Raw genomic sequence first — 22,856 nt, 5'->3', positions numbered from 1 at the left:
CGACCTACTGGCTGATGGATCAAAGGGTCGTGCTTTTGACACTGTTCGCACCTCCGGACATATTCGGCGGCATCCTTCTGCATATGTGGCCACCAAAACCCCTGGGTCATCACTCTGTGCGCTAAAGATCATCCCCCAACATGGCCGCCACACACTCCCTCATGTAGCTCGGTTAGAAGCTCGCTTACTTTCTCGGGATGTAAGCATAAAAGGTAAGGGCCTGCGAAAGACCTTCGGTACAGTTTGTGATCCGAAGACAGCCAGTACCGGGGAGCTACCTGATGAATCTTTTTGGCCTCGTCTTCATCATCCGGAACTTTATCCTCGGTAAGGAAATCTATGATCGGGTTCATCCAGCACGGATTGGCCATCGCTACCTTGGCAACCTCCATTCTGGCTTGGTCGTGAATACTCTTCACATTGATGCTTGACTCCCTTATAAGCTCTATTGTGACTAGCCATGGCGTATCCTCGGTAGCCGATGAAGCTAACGTGGCTAGTGAGTCGGCATGTTTGTTTTGTGACCGACCTACCTGGGACACCTTTACAGTTCCGAATTGACCGATAATCTGCTTGGCTGCACTTAGATAAGCTTTCATTCGAGAGTCTCGAGCTTCGAAGCTTCCTATGATTTGATAAACAACTAGTCGAGAGTCTGAATAAATCTCAACATCTTTTGTAGGCATGGCCCTCAAACCGGCCAGTAGGGCCTCATACTCGGCTTCGTTGTTTGAGACTTTAAATCCCAATCTGAAGGAGTGTTCCAATCGAATGCCCTCCAGGGTGATTATGACAATACCAGCCCCGGCCCCCATAGCATTTGAAGCACCGTCTACAAATACCTTCCACGGACGAATTTCTACATTACAGATTACCTTGCCGTCACTCTTAGGTGTGAATTCTGCGATGAAATCTGCAAGAACCTATCCCTTCACTGAGCTTCTCGGTCGGTACCTTATGTCAAACGATCCCAACTGAGTCCCCCATTTGGCAATTCGGCTCGTGAAGTCTAATCTCTTTAACAGTGACTACAATGGATACTCGGTGAGGACGAACACCATATGAGCCTGGAAGTAATGTGGCAACTTCCTAGTGGCGTGTACCAGGGCTAAAACCAACTTCTCCAGGGGCAGGTACCTCATCTCGGCATCTACCAAGGTTTTGCTTATGTAATACATTGGCATCTGTACTCCTTGGTCCCTTAGTAACACAGCACTTACGGCATGGTCGGTGACTGATAGGTACATAAACAAATCCTCTCCGGGCTCTGGGGCTGTCAACCTTGGCGCCTTTGCCAAGTATTCCTTCAGCTCTCGAAAAGCCTCATCACATCCCTCGTCCCAATGAAACCCCTTCCACTTCTTCAGAAGTTGATAAAACGGCCGGCAGCGATCGGCAAATTTGGAGATGAATCAGTTTAGGGCGGCTAACATCCCGGTAGGCACTTGCACTTCCTTGGGATTGCTTGGTGGTCTGAGACGGTTCACGGCCTCTATTTGGTCGGGGTTAGCCTCTATTCCCCGAGTAGAGATCAGATAACCCAGGAACTTGCCAGCCCCCACACCGAAAGTGCACTTCTTGGCATTCAGGCGCAATTTATGCCGCCGTAGTATCTCGAATACTCCCCAGAGGTCTTCTGTATGTTGTGGCTCTTTTCTGCTTTTTACCACCATGTCGTCAATGTATACTTCAACCGTGCATCCAATTTTTTCTCAGAACATTCTCATCATCATCCGCTGGTACGTGGCCCCGACGTTCTTCAATCCAAACGGCATGACCTCGTAGTGATAGTTTGCACTCAAGGAGATAAATGCTGTCTTTTCTCAATCCTCGGGCGCTAAGGCAATCTGGTGGTAACCCTGGAAAGCATCTAGGAAGCTCATCCTCGGGTGGCCATACGTGGCGTCTACTAGTTGGTCAATCTTAGGCATTGGGAATGGGTCCTTGGGACACGCCTTATTCAAGTCTGTGAAGTCCACACAAACTCTCCATTTACCATTCTTCTTCTTCACTACAACGGTATTTGCTAGCCATCTCGGGAAGAATATTTCTCTTATCACTCCGGCTTCCTTGAGCCACTGGACCTCCAAGTTTACTGCGTCGACATGTTCCTTTGACACTCTTCTCGGTTTTTGCTTCTTCGGGGGAAATGATGGGTCCATGTTGAGTTTGTGGACAATGAACTCGGGATCTACGCCGGGCACTTCATACGGGCTCCAGGCAAAAACGTCTACGTTCTGCAAAAGGAACAACAACATCTCTACCTTTTCTCGGTCATTCATGCTTGTACCTATCTGGAAATACCTGTTAGTATCTGGAAAAATTCTAACCTTCAATACCTCTTCGGCCACGTCCACCCCCGTTTCCCCTTGGGGCTTCTGTAATTGCTATAAAGTTTCTTTCTCGATCTATTCCGCTTGTCCGAACTGTTCACTTTTCCACCTGACCGCAACGACAAGACACTGCCTCGCCACTTTTTGGTTCCCTCTCACCTCGGTGACTCCATATTCAGTGGGAAATTTTACTTTCACGTGGAGGGTGGACGGAACAGCCTTCATTGTGTGAATCCACAGCCTCCCCAGGATTGCGGTATACGGTGAGAATGATCGGACTTCTATGAAGGTCACTATAACTCCTTTGCCTTCCATGTCCACCGGGAGAGAGATTTGTCCCTCGGGAATTATGACTCTCCCGTCAAATAAGACCAGCGGCGTGTCATATTTCGTGAAATCCTGGGTCTTCAATCCGAGCCCTTCGAACAGGTCCGGGTACATGACGTCAGCCCCGCTTCCTTGGTCGATCATCACCCTCTTCACCAGGAACCCACTTATCTGAGCCGTCACCACCAATGCATCGTCATGAGGTTGGACCGTCCCTTCCAAATCGTCTTCTCCAAACGAGATGGTCAGCCGTTCAACTTTCTTCTTCTTCTCGGCTGAATCTCTTTCCGTGCAAGCCACTGTCAATACCCTTTTTGCTGCTGCCATTCCTCTTGGTGTAGCGTGGATGACTTCGATCACCCCTAGTGGTGGCGGGAGGGGGTTCCTTTTCTGTTGGAAGCCTTGGCTGGCTTCTCGGTCAGTGGAGTCTACTACAAACTCTTTTAGGTACCCTGCCTTTACTAGCTGCCCGAGGTGATCTTTTAGTACCCGACACTGCTCGGTGGTGTGCCCTTTGTCTCTATGGTATGTGCAGTATATGTTTTGGTTCCTCCGAGATGGGTCGCCCCCCATTTTGTTTGGCCACCTGAAGAATAACTCGTTCTTGATCCGATCTAAGATTTTGTGCACGGGCTCTTTGAACGCCACATTAACTCCTTCAATTTTCACCTCTGGTTCCTGCATTCTGAAGTCTTTTTTGGGTCTTACCGGCATAACGCCTTGCTGAGATCTCCCGAGTAACGTAGCTTTCCCCCTGTTCTGCAGCAGATCATCCTCCAGGCGTTTGTACTCCTCTATGCGTCTCATAAGTTGCCTCATATCCTCGGGAGGTCTTTTCGTCAATGACTCCCGTAATTCAAAATCTTCGGGGAGCCCCATCCTGAAGGTGCTTGCCGCAATTTTCTCATTTTCTCCACCAATCTCGTTGTAGAGTTCCTAGTACCGGCTGGCATAACTCCGAAGGGTTTCTCCGACCTTCATCTTTATGGAAAGTAGCGCGTCCACCGGCTGTGGCACTCTGCTGCATGTCACAAATCTACTGCTGAACTCTTGAATCAGCTCGTCGAAGCTACGAATGAAGCCTTTTCGTAACCCATTGAACCATCTCAGGGCCGTTGAGCCGAGACTGGAGGGGAATACCTTACACATCAACGCATCATTGTATACATGTAAGGACATCATGTGGATGTAATGACTGATATGCTCCACACGGTCTGTTTTCCCATCGTAGGAATTGAATGGCGGTCGTGTAAATCTACTCGGCATAGGGGCCCGTTCAATCTCATCAGAGAACGGTGACCGGGCAGCCATTCGTAAGGCTCTCGGCTCATGGCGTCCATGGCAGCATTGTGGGGCTGCCGTTCCTCCGGTGATTCTGACCCTCAGTCATCGTATCCATGCGACCGTGAACGGTCCCGGTGATGACGTGTCTCTCGGGAGTGCCGGCGTGACTCTTGAGAGCGTGATCGGTTTTGGGATCGTTGCTTACCAGATCGACTGGAGCCCTCTTCGCCCCAATTTCTCCTTTGCCGGAGGTTGCGATTCCTTTCTTGGCGTCGACCCCTTACTTCCAGCTCTAGATCCATTACCAGTCTGCGCAACCGCTCCAGTTCTCAGTCTCTATCATCATACTGCCTATGCGCCGAGACACCCGAAACCGTTCGGTGGGTCTGATTCGACCCTTCTCCCAATTCGGACCTTTCCTCTCCTCTGGAGTGCTCCCTATCCTCCTGTCGTTTCTGCCTTCTCTCCCTCCACGTCGATCCTCGAGAAGATCCTATGGAACTGCTTGGTGCACGCCCTCCCGAACGCTCCTCGGATATTTCCCTTGTTTGAGTCTCAGTTGAACCACAGTTTCGTAGGAGAGCCCCACGGTGGGCGCCAACTATGGGAACCAGAGATGAGACTATTGGGCTTAAACTCACTTAGGCTCACAATTTATTTGTAGTGGGTTTCAAGATTTCCTACTCTGGGTCGTTCTCGGCAAAGAGACTCAAAACAACATTCATTCTCTCTTCCTCCTTGACTGTTTTCCCTCTATTTTTCTAAACCCCCTCCTCTTCCCAAACTTCTGCTATTTATAGCTAAGGTTAGTGGGGAGATTATGATTACAGCCACCGCTAGTGCTATTGAAGGTCTAATATTATCTGCTTTAAGTGGGTGTTTAGGTGAGAGTGGGATGCAACATTTATGGCCTTGGAACTTGGTTCCAGCTTAGTCGATTGTGCTCGGTAATGCAGTTCCCCGAGTATTTCATGATTTTCCCAGACAGGGTTCATATGCTTGTTCGGGAAAGCTTATGCCGAACACTTCTCAGGATTCAAGACCCAAAACTTGTTTTTACATGAAGGCAGTTTCAAGAAGGGTTTAGGGCAATGGGGCCATTCCATTAGGCCTGGGCCTAGGGCCCATATGGGTTTTGGGATCTCGGTGCCGTACAACACTCTATTTCAATTTGAGATATACATTAAAGTTTGATTGCTTACTTATTTATACATGGTCTCTTTTTTGAATATCATTTCATTGTTAAACAACACACACTCTAGGAAATATCATAATTTATTTTGAAAAGCCGTTTATTTTGAACATAAATTGTTAAAAAATAGGTCTAAGCGTTCATAATTTATGCTAATTTGATACTTTGGCTTCACTATTTCACACTTGTGAATGTTTCTCACACATGCCTATAATTTTAAATCTATGTTTTTAATTCTACTGCAACCAGATTATCTTGACATGTACTTTACTATTTGATATCTAAAAATCTTTACTAATTACAGAATGCTCAACCATTTATCTTTCAATTAATTTACATGCAGTTGTGTAAATGTATCAATTGTTTACTTAAAACTCACAATAAACAATTAAACCAATATTGTTTTAATTTTACTATTTTTTTTTTTTTTTTTTACCAAAAAAGAAGTTTTAACAAAATGGTTCGGGTTCGGGTTTGAGTTGTGGGTTAGGTCGGGTCGGGTCATGGGTCAACCCATTTTTGCCTCTGGTAAAAAAAATCAAGTTCAAGTTGAGATTTTTGGGTCAGGTTGGGTTGGGTTGGGTTGGTTCAGAAATTTCTGACCCACTTTGCCATGTCTACTTAACCTAAATTTCTGACCCACTTTGCCATATCTACTTAACATAAACTAAATACTATGCATTGATACAAATATCCCAAAAAGGAGTGTAGCATGCAATGATCGAACTCAATTCAAAGGTTTAGATACATTACTTTTCATATAACGTTAAGCTTAAATTAATGCCTATATGGCAGCAAATTGAACCCTATGGTTTTGGTATACTATCTTTTAAGAATTTAACATAGCGTAACTAAATGCCAAAAATATAATCAGCCAGAATGTCATTACAATATTTCAGCATTGGTAATTAGTCAGTTTTATTTATTTTGGGCTTTTTGAAAAAGTTTTACAATTCCTGCTCAGAGGATGCAACACGAAAATGCACTTTTTATTATTATTATTTTTTATAATGTTTATAAGACTAAAAAACTCAATTTCAAGAGTCAATTACGATTTTGACCCAAAAAGCACTGACCAAACATGCACTTTAATAGGGAAAATTAGACTACCATATACATCCTAAAATTATTTCAAAATTATCAAATTTAGAACCCCAAAATTCATAACAAATTGATCAATTTAGATAAAGTATTTTCTCTAAAACAATGAAGTATCCACTGTTATAACTTTGACAATCATCAACTAATCTAACAAGTAGAGAGAGGAATTAGGTGAACACAACTGTTCAATACGAGTCTTCACATGACATTTGCAAAGCAAAACTTACTATTTTCAGAGCATCAAGTAGATTAAATTAAAACAACATTGCTACATCTTTTGATGCGATAAAAAGCTTAGAGCATTAGTCCAAAATTTGGCAATAAAATGCCATTGTTAGTCTCATATGCTACAAATGAACATATATCTCTTTTACAGTCTTCAAGTGAAACAAAATTGATATTTGAGATGATGAGAATCGAGAGAATGCCATGCTGTTGCTCGATAATGACACCAGAGTTATGAGAACCTACTATTTAATTTTTTATTTTTTCTAAAAATATCTATTTTTTAATTTTATTGATTTTTTAATGAAAGAAATTTTTGAAAAACCAAAAATTACGTCATTTTTAGGTATTTTACAATAAAATCACCTAAATTTTATAGCAATAAATTTTGAATTGTGAAACCATAAGAATTTAATTTTTTAGTATTTTGTTATTTTTGACATTTAATATATTATTTTTCATATATTTAATTATACTTATAATCTGAAATAATTCGATTAAATAATCGACCTGAATTCAACCTAACCCAATCCATTTGCTACGCCTAAAAATAAAAACCTAAGAGAGTCAGTCAAATTTATATGAGAGTATTTTTGGACTCTTCTATCTAAATAAGTAAATAAATTAGAGCCTTATCCTGAAATAGGGAGCCCAATCAAATGCTAATTGCTAATTATGGTTTGAGATTTGGATACTAACCTAACCTCAACTTGAGGGGCAAATGTGTAAATCAGAATGACCTGTTTTGCATAGGCTGGCTAGCGACCAGTTGGCTTGACTAAAACACTAGTCTACAATAAAGGTTGTCTCTCTGTTTGTATGCTTCTCACGCTCATCAGCCAAAAGAGTTTGAGATTCAGAGAGAAGTTAGAGAGAGAGAGAGAGAGAGAGAGAGAGAGAATGGCAGAGTCCAAGACCGTACACTCACCGTTGCTGACATATTTTTCCGTGCTATCTCTACTTACACTGTGTCCACCGTTTGTTATCTTACTGTAAGCTTTTTGTTGTTTCTCTGGAAAATCAGAAAAAATGAGAAATGGGGTGTGATTTTGAATTTCAAGTGAAGGGACATTAGAGTTACACCTGAATCTCATTGATCTTTTCTTTTGATTTTCTGTTTGTTTCCATGAAGACTCTTTTTCTAGCAAAAACTTTTACTTAACTTAGATGTGTAAAGGATGTTCTTTTTTGGCGTTTGTTTCTATGGGAATGAATTTTCTGAGTTAAAAAAGAAATGGGTTTTGATGTGTAGTGGGGTGTGATTGTATCCAAGTTATGTGAAATCCTGATGGATTCATCTGAATATTATCAAATACATAAATTAAGATTAAAACAAAGCGTTAAATTTTGTAAAGGGATAAGCTTTGGTTGAGATGTATTTTAGTAGCTGATTGTTAAGTTCTGCTCCATTCATATTGGGTATTGATATCAGAATTTGGCATTTCTTTCAGATGGTATACAATGGTACATGCTGACGGGTCTGTGTCCCAAACTTTTGATTACTTGAAGCAGCATGGGCTTAAGGGACTCATAGATATATGGCCAAGACCCACTGCCACTGCTTGGAAAATTATTGCTTGTTATTCAGCCTTTGAGGCTGCACTTCAACTTCTTCTACCTGGGAAAAGGGTTGAGGGCCCATTAACTACAATGGGAAATCGACCTGTTTATAAGGTACTTGATACTATTTGTTGAATTTTTCTGAGTGATTTGTCAGTTTTGTCGCATTTATGCTTGTATACTTGATAGATTATCAATTTAAATATTTTTTGCTTTGAATTTTCTTGTGCTCTGCAAAGGGAGGAAAATTCTCTACTTATATATTTATATCATTTGATAAGTAATGTGAATTTTATTCAAATCATAAAAAGAGTTGCCAAAGTATACAGGAAGTATACAAATGGAGACCAAAACTATCAAATACACAAATCACAAGCTTCCATCAACTTCCTTTCTACGATGGGCATCAAATCTAATAGCCTTTTTGTAAACAAAAAAACCACTTTTTTTTTTTTTTTTACTTGTATATATTACTTAGTTGTTATATGTTAAAACTAATGTTTTACTTTATGTTATTCTTATGCTAATGCATGTTGCAGGCAAATGGTATGGCGGCATATGTAGTGACTTTGGTTACCTACCTTGGACTTTGGTGGTAAGGACTCTTCCCATCAAATCCAGTGTTTAAGCGTGTCCATCTGGTTTTTGAGTGTGATATGTTGTGTCTTTTGAAGACTTGGTGTATCTTCTCTCAGCTGCCGCTTTTAGCAGTCTTTGTTTTGTAGTTTCTTTGTGAGGGAAGTGCAGAGTTACTGATCTCTGTGATTATTGTGGATTGCATAGAAAATTTGTTTATTTGTCATGTCTTTAGTTATTGATGCACTAAAATGTTAGAATACCAAGCAAGAAAAAGCAGTATTATTGTCATTCTGGGTTTTTGTGCTGTGTTTTTCTCTTAATGAAAAGTTACGAAATAGTATTTTGGCATCAAGAAATCATGATATGACTTTTTCTTACTCTGCTATGGTTAGTACCTGATTATTGATCTTTGAATACTTCGCATCACTAGCCTTACTATCAAATTAGAAATTTCCATTTGCTTCTTTGAGTTCTTTCTCACTTTTAGCAACTTTATATTTCACCTAATACCCTTATCTAGAAGACTATATTAAAGGTTTTGTGGTATCTTACTTTACTGATTCTCTAATCAGTTGATTTTCAAATTGCTTGTTCCTATTTGTATGAACACATTTCTCTTTTTGGATGCCTTGTAGTTGTCTTTTTCAAGCTACATATATCACTGGCTTTGGTTTTTTATATGTCAATACCACTTAAATTTCAAGGTTATTTGATCTTTTTCCTTTCTATGTTCTTCAGGTTTGGGATATTCAACCCCACAGTTGTTTATGATCATCTGGGAGAAATATTTTCGGCGCTTATTTTTGGAAGCTTTGTCTTTTGTATTTTCTTGTACATTAAAGTGAGGATTGAACCTTGATGTAAAAATTCTTTTCAAGTTGCAACACACACAACTTCAGTTTATATTTCTATGACTAACGGTTTATGTATATTAGGGTCATGTTGCACCATCTTCCACTGATTCTGGTTCATCTGGAAACGTAATAATTGATTTCTACTGGGTAAGTGTCTTCAGATATATATGATTTTCAGATTTTACGTATCTAATTTTTATAATTTGCAATTGATTAATAATGTGGTATACTTTTCTAATCATTATCGTATATGATGTTACATAGTTTACTTTCCTTATTTTCCTTAGTAAAGTTGTCCAACATCTTATATATTCTGACTCGATGTGACTATTTTATTATATTCTAAAAAGTATTTCTGCATCTTTAAGATCCTTTTTGGTTCTAAGAATGTGAGAATAAAGAACTTTATGTATATTCTGCAGCTGTCTGACTTTTTATATATTGTTGTTTCATTAAGTGTCACTCCTAAATTTTAATGTTGCTTTCCGTACCCTTTTGTGTCACATATCAAGACCATGCAATCAAGAATCCACATGTGCTACCATTTGAAAATGAAAAATAATTAAAGGCTCCATCTTAATATGGGCCTTTCAGTTTATCTATCAGTACCATGCTATTAATAATCCACATTTGTAGAAAAATGTACTTAAAGAGATGAATTCAGGCTGCCAAATGCTATGCTTAAATTGTAACCTACAAATTCTTTGGTGCCCCTTCTCTTGTACTTTTTTTGTGTGCTTCTCCTTACATTTATTTGATGATTATGCAAGATAAAAAAATTGTCCTCCTTTACATATGATCATGTTGTATTATGGTGTGAAGTATTCTTTTGATAATTACCCCTTTTACATCTGTCCATGCTATAATAATTACTCATCAGCACAAGATTTGTTTGAGAAAACAATGGATCTTCTAGTCTAGGGTCTCTTATGTAAAAGTACCTTTTTAGTTAACCCCGTTCATTCTTGCAGGGTATGGAGCTGTATCCTCGAATTGGGAAACATTTTGATATAAAAGTTTTCACAAACTGCAGATTTGGGATGATGTCATGGGCAGTTCTTGCTGTGACATATTGCATAAAGCAGGTAGGTGCTCCAAGGATATCTCTGTATACAAATATCAAAGTTACATATATTGTGTCAGGTAGTATGTTACTTTCAAGGTGTGTGATGTTTAAAGCGTGACATTCTGTTGGTTACATTAATTAATTGTGCAATCTAAGTGTGACATATGGGCAGGTTAGGGAAGATCATAAATTGAATCAGTCATTTATTTCCCAGTTTCCCATTTTAACCCATATGGGATATGTCAAATTCCTACTGTCCACCTGTTCTAATAATTTGCATGGGCTCCAACTTGCGGTTAACCTCATCGATTTTCTCTTTTGATAATTTTTTGGCTGAATATTTCGAAAAAATTAAACCATCATTCTGCTTGATTCCTCTCTCTATGTGCAATTTAATGTAAAAAAAGGTTTTTATTAAAATACAAATCTGCAGTCTCTCTATAGTCTTTTCTATTGGCTACTAAACACAAAAAGATCAAAGCAATCGAAATAAAACGATGGGAGGTAAATTGTCATTGAAACAATGGACTCTATTCCATGATCATCCTGCAACCACTGTGGTCACTTTCTATCTGAGGACTGCGTTTTCTATTTTTTCATTCCATTGCCAAATCATTGACACCATGACTGGCATTGCCACTGCAAAAATCAAAAGCACCATATCAGCTTCAAAGATTTAGAAGTAAAGGAACAAAAAAAAGCAAAAGGCATTAAAAAATGTGATAAAATTTGAGGTGTGGGCTGGTCATGGCCAAAAACTAATTTTGAAGTGAAGCAGTTGGAGGCATAGGAGAAGCTGAAGCACATGGTGAAGGAATTTCTGGTTGAGGTCCTTGAGGATATAGAAAAGACTTTTAAGTTGAACAGTCAATGAGAGAAACAAAATGTTGAAAAGTAGGAGGTTAAGGTGGTGGTGGTGAAGCAAATATGTTTTGTGGGTAGCAGATACCTGCAATTTTGTTTGGTCTACATGGGTACATAATGATCATCCAGGTTTCCATTAGCTAAACCTGATAGGTAAATTCTTAATCCCAATGGGTAACACAATCAGCTGGTAATTGATCCTCTTGAAGCAGAGGTCACTAGTTCGAGTCTTCTACTCCCCATTCTCTTGGGGCCTGAACTAAAAAAAAATAGGGGAATGGGTAGATCTTGCCATTCTTAGTGAAATAAATGAGTTGACCCTTGCCATTATTAGAATAGATTAGGGGCTGCTTCTGTCTTTTTGCTTCTTTTTTCCTTCGTTCACTACCGTGAACTCCTTGTATTTTTCTTGTTTTTCTTTTATTAATAATATTCTCTTCTTACTTATTAAAAAAAAAAAAAAATAGTTGACCCTTGTCTAATTTCTTAGGGTGCGTATGAGCAGGGAAATAGGAATGGGTAGATCTTGCCATTCTTAGTGAAATCCTAATTTAATTTATTGCATTCTAAAATAATCTAGTGATGTGGTCAGGTTTTAGATCTAGTGTAGAAGAGGGCTTAAGGAGAGATTACAGCAATAAACTTGATTAAAGCAAAGAATACGATATTAGGATTTCATGTTGGAACACTAAATATTTTTATATGAAATTTCATGGATTAAAAAAGAAAACCCGTGTACTTGAAATGGTCATTTATAATGAAGTACTAATTTACTTATAAAAAAGTAGATTAGATAAGAAAAGGCATCCTACAACGATTCAAAGAGGCTATTTATAATAGCATTTAGTAATTCTAGAATCCTATAGCTTCATTTTACTTATAACAATTAAATCCTGACTATCCAACTGCATTAAAAGTCATATGCTAGTAACTTGACCTTTTAAAATACTCAAATACTCCAGACATAATTATAAATAAAATATAACATAGAGAAAAGAAAAGATAGTCTTATAATAACTAGGGGCTAGACAAAATAAACTATTGGGCCTTCTTTGCTTTTGGCTTAGATGCTGTTGCATAATCTAGGAATTGCTATTGGTGAGGGAATCTCTCTTCAGAATGCCTCATTGAACTTTGATGAATGTCCTTGTTTGGTTGGATATAGTATAGGATTAGGGGGCATTATTTAATTAGGGATTTTATCAGATCATGGTCTGATAATAATCCATGATCTGAGTAATGCAATTATCCAATCATAGTATAATAAAGCGACTTAAGCATATTTGAATTCAGCTTGACACAATTTAATGTGGTTACTTCTGTCTTCATAGCAATTACATTAGGCATTCAGCCCCAAAAAAACTGCAATTATCTTAGGTGAAGTATTACAAGTTTACAACATACAAAATCTTACTACTGTCATATTGACCAATCCTCCCTTTCTCTTGTTATACCATGCTAAAATCTCAACTTTTTCTGGCATCACCCCAAAGCAACCCAAATAAAGGTTACACCAATGACCACAATTCCCAAGCCACAAGTCAAATGCAATAGGAAGTGACCAACTGTTTCACTACCGTTCTTATAGATTTGTGTAATTGATCTTCCTATTTTACCAGGTGTCTTGACATTGTGGTGATTTGCAGCTACCATAAAGTGGATGTCATTGGTCCATCCCATTCTTTTTTGAGACACACAAACATGCACACATAGGAAATGATCTTTTGCTTGTTTCTCTAATATCGATCTCCTTTTCCAGTATGAAGTTAATGGGAGAGTGGCCGATTCTATGCTTGTGAATACTGTATTGATGCTAGTCTATGTTACAAAGTTTTTTTGGTGGGAAGCTGGATACTGGAGTACCATGGATATTGCACATGATCGAGGTATGAAAGTGCTCTATTGTTTGAGTGTTTCACAAGCTACTTTTTTGTCCTTGTGTTTTGTTAATACATAGTTATAAAGCCTGCTTTCTTTGGTTTTTTTTTTTTTTTTTGTTGATAAACTATGAAGCAATGCTAATAACAAAGAATCACCTGTGCATCTAATATGAAATGTTACCTTGTTGTGTAAAATTTTTAATTATGCTTCCTTGGTTGATTGTAATGTCATTCTATAACCATGAGCTGCTATTACCTAATTGTTATGTTTTGGTTTCTGACTTGGTCTGAAGAGGGGTTTGTGTGTGTGTGTGTGTGTAGACACACGTATATATTTGATAAGTGAAGAAGGGTATGATTTATGAGAGGAAGAAGAAGGGAGAGAGAGAACACATTCTAGGAAATCTTGCCTCAGGGTTTGAGCACAACTCTACTTTCTTTGTGTAAGTAAGCTGTATCTATAAAGATTCTTAACTCTTCCTTAACCTACTAAGATAGAAAAACATTAAGACGGCACCCTAAAAAGACTGCATATAAATTTTTGCAGCATTTGCATAAAGAATGTTTCTGCCAATGAATAAAAGAAATAACTCCTAATCATCAATTAAAACTAAAATTTTTTTTGACCCTTGACTTAAACTACTTATGAAACATATTGCTTCAATTTGAAATTGCATGTGGGCTCCACAATATAAATCATGAAATTGTTGAAATTGGGGAATAGCACACATGTAGCAGAAAATTGATCATCCACATACTGGTTTAGACATGAGCGAGACATTCTAGCTCCAAACCGAGCTCACAAAATAATGGTCAGTAGCATGATCTTTTGATTAGGTTAAGCATGAATTTAAATAAAATACCAGGGGTAATATGAATACGTCAAATTCCAAAAGTACTTACAGGCAGCTCTGTACTAGTAGTTGATCTCAAACCTTATGTGCATTACCCATGCTTCTGTTATTGCAGTTCAGAGGCACTGTTCTCTGTACATGCCTTCACAATATTTAAGCTTCCACCTATGAAAATAAGTGGTTGCTTGAACATGTTGGTAGCCCATCTTATTGATGCTACCATTTGTTATGTGTTGGTGCATGTCTAAACCAACTTAATTATTACTTTTAGCTATCTGTATTCTTAGCTTCTCTTTAATCTTACTCTCATTTTCTAGCTTTCTGATCATTTTATTTTATTTGATAGATAAAAATAATTTTATTAAGAAAAGACTACTTCATGAAGAAGGCTAGACAATTACAAGATAGTAGCATGTACAAATATAATGATCCTACAAATGTCACAATAGAATCACAATGCATAAAACCCCATGCACCAGACCAATCAAATTAAGAGCTAGAGAAAGTTGCTAGCAATTGACTCCCCGTACACTCTATGTTGGCGGTTACGCTCCCTCCATATAGTCCAACATCAAACACAAAGGAACCATATTCCAAATAGCCGAGGTATGCTTACCCCCCCAATTCCTCCCACCAGACATGACATCCATCACCTTCCCCAGTGGAACCCAATGGATTCCGAAGTACATGAAAACAAAACTCCATGGATTATGAGCAACCACACAATGAGTCAAAAGGTGGTCCATCGTCTCCCAACTACACTGGCACATGAAACACCATCCTACTAAAGTATAACCTGTCTTTATGAGATTATCACATGGAAGAATCTTCCCCTATGCTGCTGTTCACACAAAAAAAGAGACCCTCTGTGGGGCTTTCACACCCAAAATGCCTTTCCAAGGAATGAATGAATATCAAACGGCTTTCTCCCTTAGGTCATTATAGAATGAATGAATATCAAAATCCTTGCTCTTCTTAAGTTTCTACTTTCTACCTTATCCGATCACCATCCTCTAGGGATATGGGAATTTAAGAGTTGGAGGAATGAGGCCACCAAATTTAACTCCCAATCATTAAAGTCCCGAACATATCTAACATCCCAACTCTTCATCTCCTCCATGGTATGCATCACCAACAAAGACTCCACTAAAGCCTTTCCATTAGTGGAATTTTCATATGATACAGGGTAAACCACCTTAAGGGTTGTTCACCAGACCAACAATTGTGCCAAAAATGAATCCAGCACCATTCTTTTCATCAAACAGAATGTTCTGCAGGAATTTTTCCCATACCATCCTAATACTCTTCCACAAACCACACCCATGAGTACCTTGTGCAGGTTTCGTGGTCCAACCACCCCAATCCTCTCAAAACTTCTTAGTTAAACACGCCTCCATAATCGTGATTCCTCTCCCCCAAACTGCCATAGCCACTTTCCAACAAGGCCTGATTAAAAGTTGTAAGCTTCCTAATCCCCAACCCCCCATTTGCAATAAGAGTACAAACCTTATCCCAACCCACCAAATGATGCTTAAACTCATCACCTAAACCACGGCACTCATTCTTGAACTTCCGTTCTGTCTTTCCTCATTCTTTTTAGATAGATATGCACCCAGTGGGTTCAAAACCATGACCTTACCCCCTCCTCCCTCCAATTTTTGGAAGGAGGAAGTGCCATTTGTGTCAGAGCTCATTGGTTGTTTGTGCTTACTTTTATACATACTAGAAGTGAGAAGATGCAACAAGTGTGTGAAACAATAAGTATATATTATAAATGCAGAGAGAATGCAGGGAGAGAAAAAGGGGGGTGGGGGGATAGTATATCTTTACAAATTTAGTGGAGTCCAAACCACAGAGGGCTGATAAAGGGAGAGGAAGAGTGTTGTCTCTTGTAGCTCAATTTGTAAGGGTTCAAATCCCCCGTCCCCCAATCATCAAATTATCAAAATAAATATATAGGAGGTTGGTAGATGGGCAGTTTTTCTTGTTCTAATATGATGAGTTAGTTACATGTGAGACAGAAACTTGTGAGTGGAATAGACTTTCATGGAGATGAGAATACCAAAAGGGATATAGACATGCCAATGAGCTCTGTCTCAAGCTCTCATTTGGTTAGTGTTTTTTTTTTTTTTTTTTTTTTTTTTTTTTTGAGAACATATTTGGTTACTTATAAACATTATAAGTGATGGTGTGTGTGTATATATTTATATACATTTTGAGTTCATCAAGGTAGGCCAACTGTCTTGAGTGAGAGACCAATTGAATAGTATAGGATTTATCTTTGCCTTTTTTATTGTTGACTTATCAAAAAAAGGGCTGATGATTTTCAATTTTTGGTTTTAGATTAGCCTTCATATGCCTTGAACACATCTTTCTTATTTTCTTCATTCAAATTTAGATAGCTTTTGCTTCCATTGTTCATAATCAAATGAGACCTTGTCAGATATCTCCTCTTAATCCACCTTTCTTTAATTTTGGGATACTTTTCTCTTGCTTTAAACTCAATAATTTAGTTTCTCCCACAGCTTAAATTTATTAAAGAACCTTGTATCATAAGGTGCTTCTATTCATTTCAAGTTTTGAGCGTTCACCATCGTGAACATGATGTTCTTTTTATGAAATAAATCTTCGATTACCTATTAAAAAAAAAAAAAAAAATGTAAACTAGCATCACATTAAAAAAATCTCAAGATAAAGTTTTGCTTTCATTTTTTTCTCTTCCATTGAGTAGAAAGGACTTGATTTCAGTGGTTGTCTTTAGAATTCAGATGGATCTCTGAATACTAGTTTTTGCTGGATACAATATAAAGGTGTTTGGTGGTTGAAATTGATTACAAAAGAAGAGAAGAATGTACTACATATAAGCTTAACTCTATTCAGCCTTAATTGACATTCTAATTTATGTGTATAAGTAAATTACCTATTGCCTCCCCCCCCCCCCCTCTCTTTTTCTATATTACGTGCTATAAAATCATGCATGACATGCACTGCATTATCAGCGTGAATCATGTCTCAACCATGCACCAATTGAATTTTTTCTAAAACCATGGTTAATATTTTTTTTCCCACAAATAATGTCAGATATGTACCAAACTTGCTGCGTACTTTCTTAGAGATAAGTTACAGTTTTTTTTTTTCACACATCTTAGTATGCTTAGTCCTTAAACATGAAAATGTCAGAAACATCATGTTTTGACAGTAGTCTATCTCATTTATCATGGTTTCTTCACCCTGCTTCTAGTGTTATCCATGCTCAATCTCAATATTGTTCATTGTACATATGGCTCTGGCAGCTGGCTTTTATATTTGCTGGGGATGCTTGGTATGGGTTCCATCTATCTATACTTCTCCAGGCATGTACTTAGTCAACCATCCTGTTAACCTCGGAACTCAGGTTTGGTCAATATCTTGGAACTTTGAAGCATACTTTTGTTGGTTATCTTCTTTTGGCATTTGGATTTAAGCTATGTTGTAGTTTTGACAAGATGTTCGCAATCTCCAACATGAAACACGTTCTATTTGCCAAAGTAAAAAGCACTCTTTTTTCTTGCACTCTACATTTTGAGCATTTGCGATGTAGTTATGGTTATTAATTTGATTAAAAATTCACCACTCAGGCTCTGGAAGCAAATTGGGGTGAAGGTTGGATGGTAAAAACTATGTTTTGAATAAACAAAGTTACATCAATTTATGAAGTATAAGCACTATGGTTGAGACGAAAAAAGAAAAAAAAAACATTGGTTTATTTGGTTAAAATTGGATGAATTATATCAGATGATTTTGAGATCCATCAGAATAAATTTTTTTTCTGTGGTAAATTTTATTTGTTAAAAGTCAGGTTTTATTAATTCTTTCCCCGAGAATAATTGGATTCTGGCCATAATCTACAGAAGGAACTTCGACTGAGCTCAAATAATGTTTAATCCCAGCTAAATTGGTTTGGTCTGGTGGATCATTCTTAAGCATAAAAAGTACCGAATGGTTGCAAGTTAAAAACCATGCCTGGGCTAAAGTTATCCTATTGGATGAGCTCAAGCATTTAATTGTCCATGTCTTGACAAATTTCTGAAATTTCTATTTCTTGTTCCTTTTTCTTTCCCTCTTTCTGATAATATCCATCTCTTGTTTCAGCTAGCACTTTATATTCTAGTGGCAGGCATTCTTTGCATATATACCAACTATGATTGTGACAGGCAAAGGCAAGAATTTCGCAGAACAAATGGAAAATGCTTAGTTTGGGGAAAAGCTCCTTCAAAGGTGCTCTTTCTTGGCACTCATTACTTGATTTTTGTTATTATGTACATTTTCTAAGACATCTAATTGCTGGATTGGCAAATTTTCCATAATTATCTCCTGAGAAAGAGAAATGATTTAGTTCAATTGCTTACACAGATAGTTGCCTCGTATACTACCACATCGGGGGAAACAAAAAGCAGCCTTCTTTTAACCTCAGGATGGTGAGTTTACCATTTTACCAATTTGAAATTTTATGCAAAATGGACTAAGAAGCTCTTTTACACTGTCCCACAAGCCCAAGGGGGTTGAAGTCACCCTTTTGCTGGTTTTTATTTTTTTGTTTTATATATTTGGGTGAGACAGTCAGATAATTCCAAAATTGACAAATATCAAATGTTTCATGGAAGTTAGTATCTTTAATTCTTTATTGGTGAATTAATTTGTGCATACATTGAGGATGCTAATGAGGGCATGCATAAGCTTGATAGAGAGAACTCTATTAATTTTTTTAAATTTTTTTTAATAACAGATAGAGGGAACTCATCTCACTGCATTGCATAATCTTGCATTCATACTGTTCATCTAATGGAATTGAATACTGAAATTTGGCTTTTGACTAAAACTAATTTTGTGATGCTTTTCTGTGGCTCCTGCAGGTGGGGATTATCTCGTCATTTCCATTATGTACCAGAAATATTATCTGCTTTCTTCTGGACTGTCCCAGCTCTCTTCAATCATGTAAGCTCTGTGTGTGTGTTTTTTTTCCCTCTCTTTTTGTGTGTAACTCATTCTTTTATTGTTTTTTTGCAGTTCCTACCTTTCTTCTATGTGATATTTCTTACTATCCTTCTTTTTGACCGAGCAAAAAGGGATGATGATCGATGTCGGTCCAAGTAAGCAAATACAAATTTCTGTGCTATCTTTACTATTCTCTGTCTTGAACTGCAATCATGCACTAAAAATCATCTTGCTAGAACTTTCTAATACCATGAGAGAGGAATATATATATATTTTTTGGTGATTTGATTGGTGTGCCCCTTACTTCATGCTAATGCTCTACGGATGAGAAAGGAATAGTAATGTGATGAACTGTAGGGATAGTAAACCATTTATATTCTTGGATGTCGCCACCCCATGATTTGTAAATGCTTCAAACAAAGACAGTTTTGAAATATTATCAACCAATTGTTTTACTTAGATAAAGATAGTGTGTGTGTGTGTGTGTTTGCATGTGCGTGCAAATTCTGACAAGTTCCTGCTTGCAGGTATGGAAAGTATTGGAAATTATATTGCGAGAAGGTTCCATACAGGATCATCCCCGGGATCTACTGATCATACTAAACCATTCTTGGAATCTACGGAATAAAATTGTCTCTATTGATCATACCAAACCCTCTATTTGAGTTAAGCAATATTGTATATTGCTTAACTCATGCTAGGCTTACTTTGCGAAAGTTGCTTTTGGTGTGTACTGGTGATAGTCTCGTAGTACAATGTATGATGTGTGTTAGTTTCTCCAAGTCTTTTCTATGATCTAGGAGGATTTAGCTTTTACTCGGTATTAAAGTGACACTTATGTGGAATTTTGTCTGGATATCTTATTTAGATCACTTTTCTAATGTGTAATGATCAAATTTTAGCAATAAAATCTTTCTCAGTTTTATTGGTTTGGCAGGACATATTTTATTTTATTTATTATTAAGAGAACAAGAAAAAAAGAAGAAGTGGTTTTAGCTGGCAGTAGATCATTAGTGCAAATCAAACAAGAGTTGAAATAAATGTATTCAAAGCGTAATCTAGGAAGGTGGGGACTGGGGAGTAAATATAATTACATGGTTTCTGGTATTAAGATCTTCTAGATTTACTAAATTAATTTCAAGCTCTTAGGTTGATGAAAGCTCCTAAGTTTTTTTATTTATTTATTTATTTATTTTGAGTTCTTAGGTTAAGTTCATCATGGCTAAATTTTTATGCATCTACTTCAAACATGGTAGATGTGACATTAATAATCTATATGATATATAAGAGTAATGGTAGGGGAGGTAATTTTTGTCAATATGCACTTTCTTTCTCATTTTCATATCTTCCTCTAACTTAAAATAATAATAATAATAAAAAAAGTATCTTATTAAGTTTTCTCAAATACTTTCTAATATCCAAAATTTTGTAATGGTCTTATATGTTTTTACTTTATCTATATTTTAAGCGCATTATTTAGATCTCTTATAAAATTAATTATTTATTTATATTAAATAGTCACTTGAATATAATGCCCCACAAATGTTCTATTCATAGACTCAATTTTTTCATTATTATTTTTTTTTGAAATTAAATATTGATATACCAACGCAAAAGCACTCCACAAATGTGAGATTATTATTATTATTATTATTATTTGAGTAATGCTACAAATACAAACTATTTTACAATATTTTTAAAAACTACTGATGTGGTTTTAGTAATTTTCAAATAATTATTGGTAAACATAAATATGATATTAGTAGTAGACCCATATTAGAACTAACAAGAATTTACCACAACAATAGTTTGTAAAAATGTTGTAAAATAGTTTGTGCTTATAGCATTACTCTTATTATTTTATTTTGGGAAAAAAATGTAAGGCTAAATTAACTCAAAACGCCTATTAATTTCAAATTTGTATTATATATACATGCTATCTTTTCAACTTGTAATTTTTAATATTTTGTCACTAGATGATGATGCATTGTTAAAAGAGATTATGATTTCGCCAAGCTAGTAACTCTAAAAATTTTTATATCATTATTTATAACTTTGGCCAAACATGGTTTCTCAGGAAAAAAAAAAAAAAAAAAAAACCTTGGCCATACATTAAATGAATCTCTGGCTTCTCCATTACTTCAATCTAACACATTTTAACCATTGGACTTTTGTTTACGCCTTGTTCCATAATTATCAAGTTTTTAATTTTGTCAATTAAGGTCAAAAGCGTATGAAACAACTTTGTTTTCAAATCTCTATCAATCTTCGATATTCTTTTTTGTAATTCTAAGCAATAATGAAATAAAAGAAAAATGAAAATTTGTTGAAGTCACCTACATTATCAATTTTGAATCTCTGGCAACCATTTTTCATTCTACATGAACCTTTCTCTTGGTACTCTTTATGTTTTATAATTACGAAACTGATTTATGAACTATTTATATAAAAAAAAAAATGATATTGCTTATATTAAATGTAAAGTGAATTAAGTCTGAGTGCCATTTAGTAAGCTAAATTGATTAAAATGTTTACTAATTTCAAATTTGTATACATATACATGATGATATTTTTCTACTTATAGCTTTTATTATATTTTCATTAGAATTTTAATTGTTTAAAAAATTATTATTATTATCATCGAAAAGGAATTATTATTTGAATAGGTGACTAACTCTATAGTTTTTCATATAAAATTGGCCACCCATTAAATAATTTTGGCTTCTCCAATACATCAATCTAATACATTTAATCTATTGGATCGAACCTTCTTCTCACAAAAAAAAAAAAAAAAACACTCAATTGGGTCGCAACTTTTTGTTTATTAACATCGGATTAAATTATAATAACAATAAAATCCTTTTTTTTTTTTTTTTTTTTTTTTGAGAAACCAATAAAATCCAATTTAAAACCCTAGAAGTAGATGCAACCTCTGATGACTTAATAAATATATTATTTATTTTCTTCTGAAAGCTTATGACCATAAGCAACGGATAGGAGTTGAAGGAAAATTCAGTTGGATCTAAAGACATCACATTATGCCAAAAATTACAACTATTTGTTTAAATAAAAAATTAAATTTCTAAAAAAAATTTCATTACGAAAGCTCATCATGCCTGATGATAATATGTATTATTAAGAATCAGGGGCATTGAACTTTGAAAAAACCAAAGATTTCTATAATCTATAGAAGAAATATACATGAAAGCATGGTGATAGAATTAGTGATAATGTGGATTATGGTTGTGCTTTGCAGTAGGGCATGAAGATGTCATGTCCTATAATGACCTTAATTGTATCAAATATTATCCAAGATTTTGTTATGCAAAATGTGGGCAAAAATGGGCAAATACCTCTTTTTGGCAAAATTTCTAGCAATATGTCTAATTTCTGAAACTATTTAGGCATATGTCCCTATTTTGAAACTCGATTTTAATAAAATTGAGTTTTAGTGAAGAACTCGAGTTCCATGAACTCAAGTTTCTTGAAAAATTTCAAGTGGAACTCAAGTTCCACAATTTTTATTATTTTTTTTTAAGCTTCGGAATTTGCCTATAACTCGATTTTCTAAAAATCAAGTTTCAAGAAAGTCAAGTTTCACATTGAAACTTGATTTTTAGAAATTGAGTTTCAAAATAGGGGCATAAACCTAAATAGTTTCAAATTGGGGGCATATCGCTGAAAATTTTGCTAAAAAGGGGTATTTGCCCATTTTTGCCGCAATATGTGTGAAAGATGTAGAGAAACTATTGCAAAAAAAAGG

General features: G+C 36.4%; 2 protein-coding genes across 2 annotated transcripts; one reads left to right on the top strand and one right to left on the bottom strand.

The window, feature by feature from the left end:
* Window positions 1-2,408: 2,408 nt before the first annotated feature.
* LOC115991347 lies at window positions 2,409-2,987 on the bottom strand. The gene has a single exon (XM_031115050.1). It carries the CDS (start codon window positions 2,985-2,987, stop codon window positions 2,409-2,411), a length of 579 nt encoding a protein of 192 aa, XP_030970910.1.
* Window positions 2,988-7,292: 4,305 nt separating this feature from the next.
* LOC115989537 (7-dehydrocholesterol reductase-like) lies at window positions 7,293-20,024 on the top strand. Its single transcript, XM_031113245.1, has 13 exons — window positions 7,293-7,454; window positions 7,914-8,136; window positions 8,562-8,617; window positions 9,340-9,442; window positions 9,537-9,602; window positions 10,427-10,540; window positions 13,145-13,271; window positions 17,413-17,513; window positions 18,251-18,376; window positions 18,512-18,576; window positions 19,012-19,093; window positions 19,166-19,248; window positions 19,621-20,024. The coding sequence occupies exons 1-13, from the start codon at window positions 7,363-7,365 to the stop codon at window positions 19,685-19,687; spliced, it is 1,305 nt and encodes a 434-aa protein (XP_030969105.1). The 5' UTR covers window positions 7,293-7,362; the 3' UTR covers window positions 19,688-20,024.
* The last annotated feature ends 2,832 nt before the right edge of the window (window positions 20,025-22,856 follow it).

The sequence above is a fragment of the Quercus lobata genome, chromosome 5, assembly GCF_001633185.2.
Source record: "Quercus lobata isolate SW786 chromosome 5, ValleyOak3.0 Primary Assembly, whole genome shotgun sequence".
NCBI lineage: Eukaryota > Viridiplantae > Streptophyta > Magnoliopsida > Fagales > Fagaceae > Quercus > Quercus lobata.
Note: the sequence above shows the minus strand (reverse complement) of the source record. Positions and strands in the feature narration are given on the sequence as shown.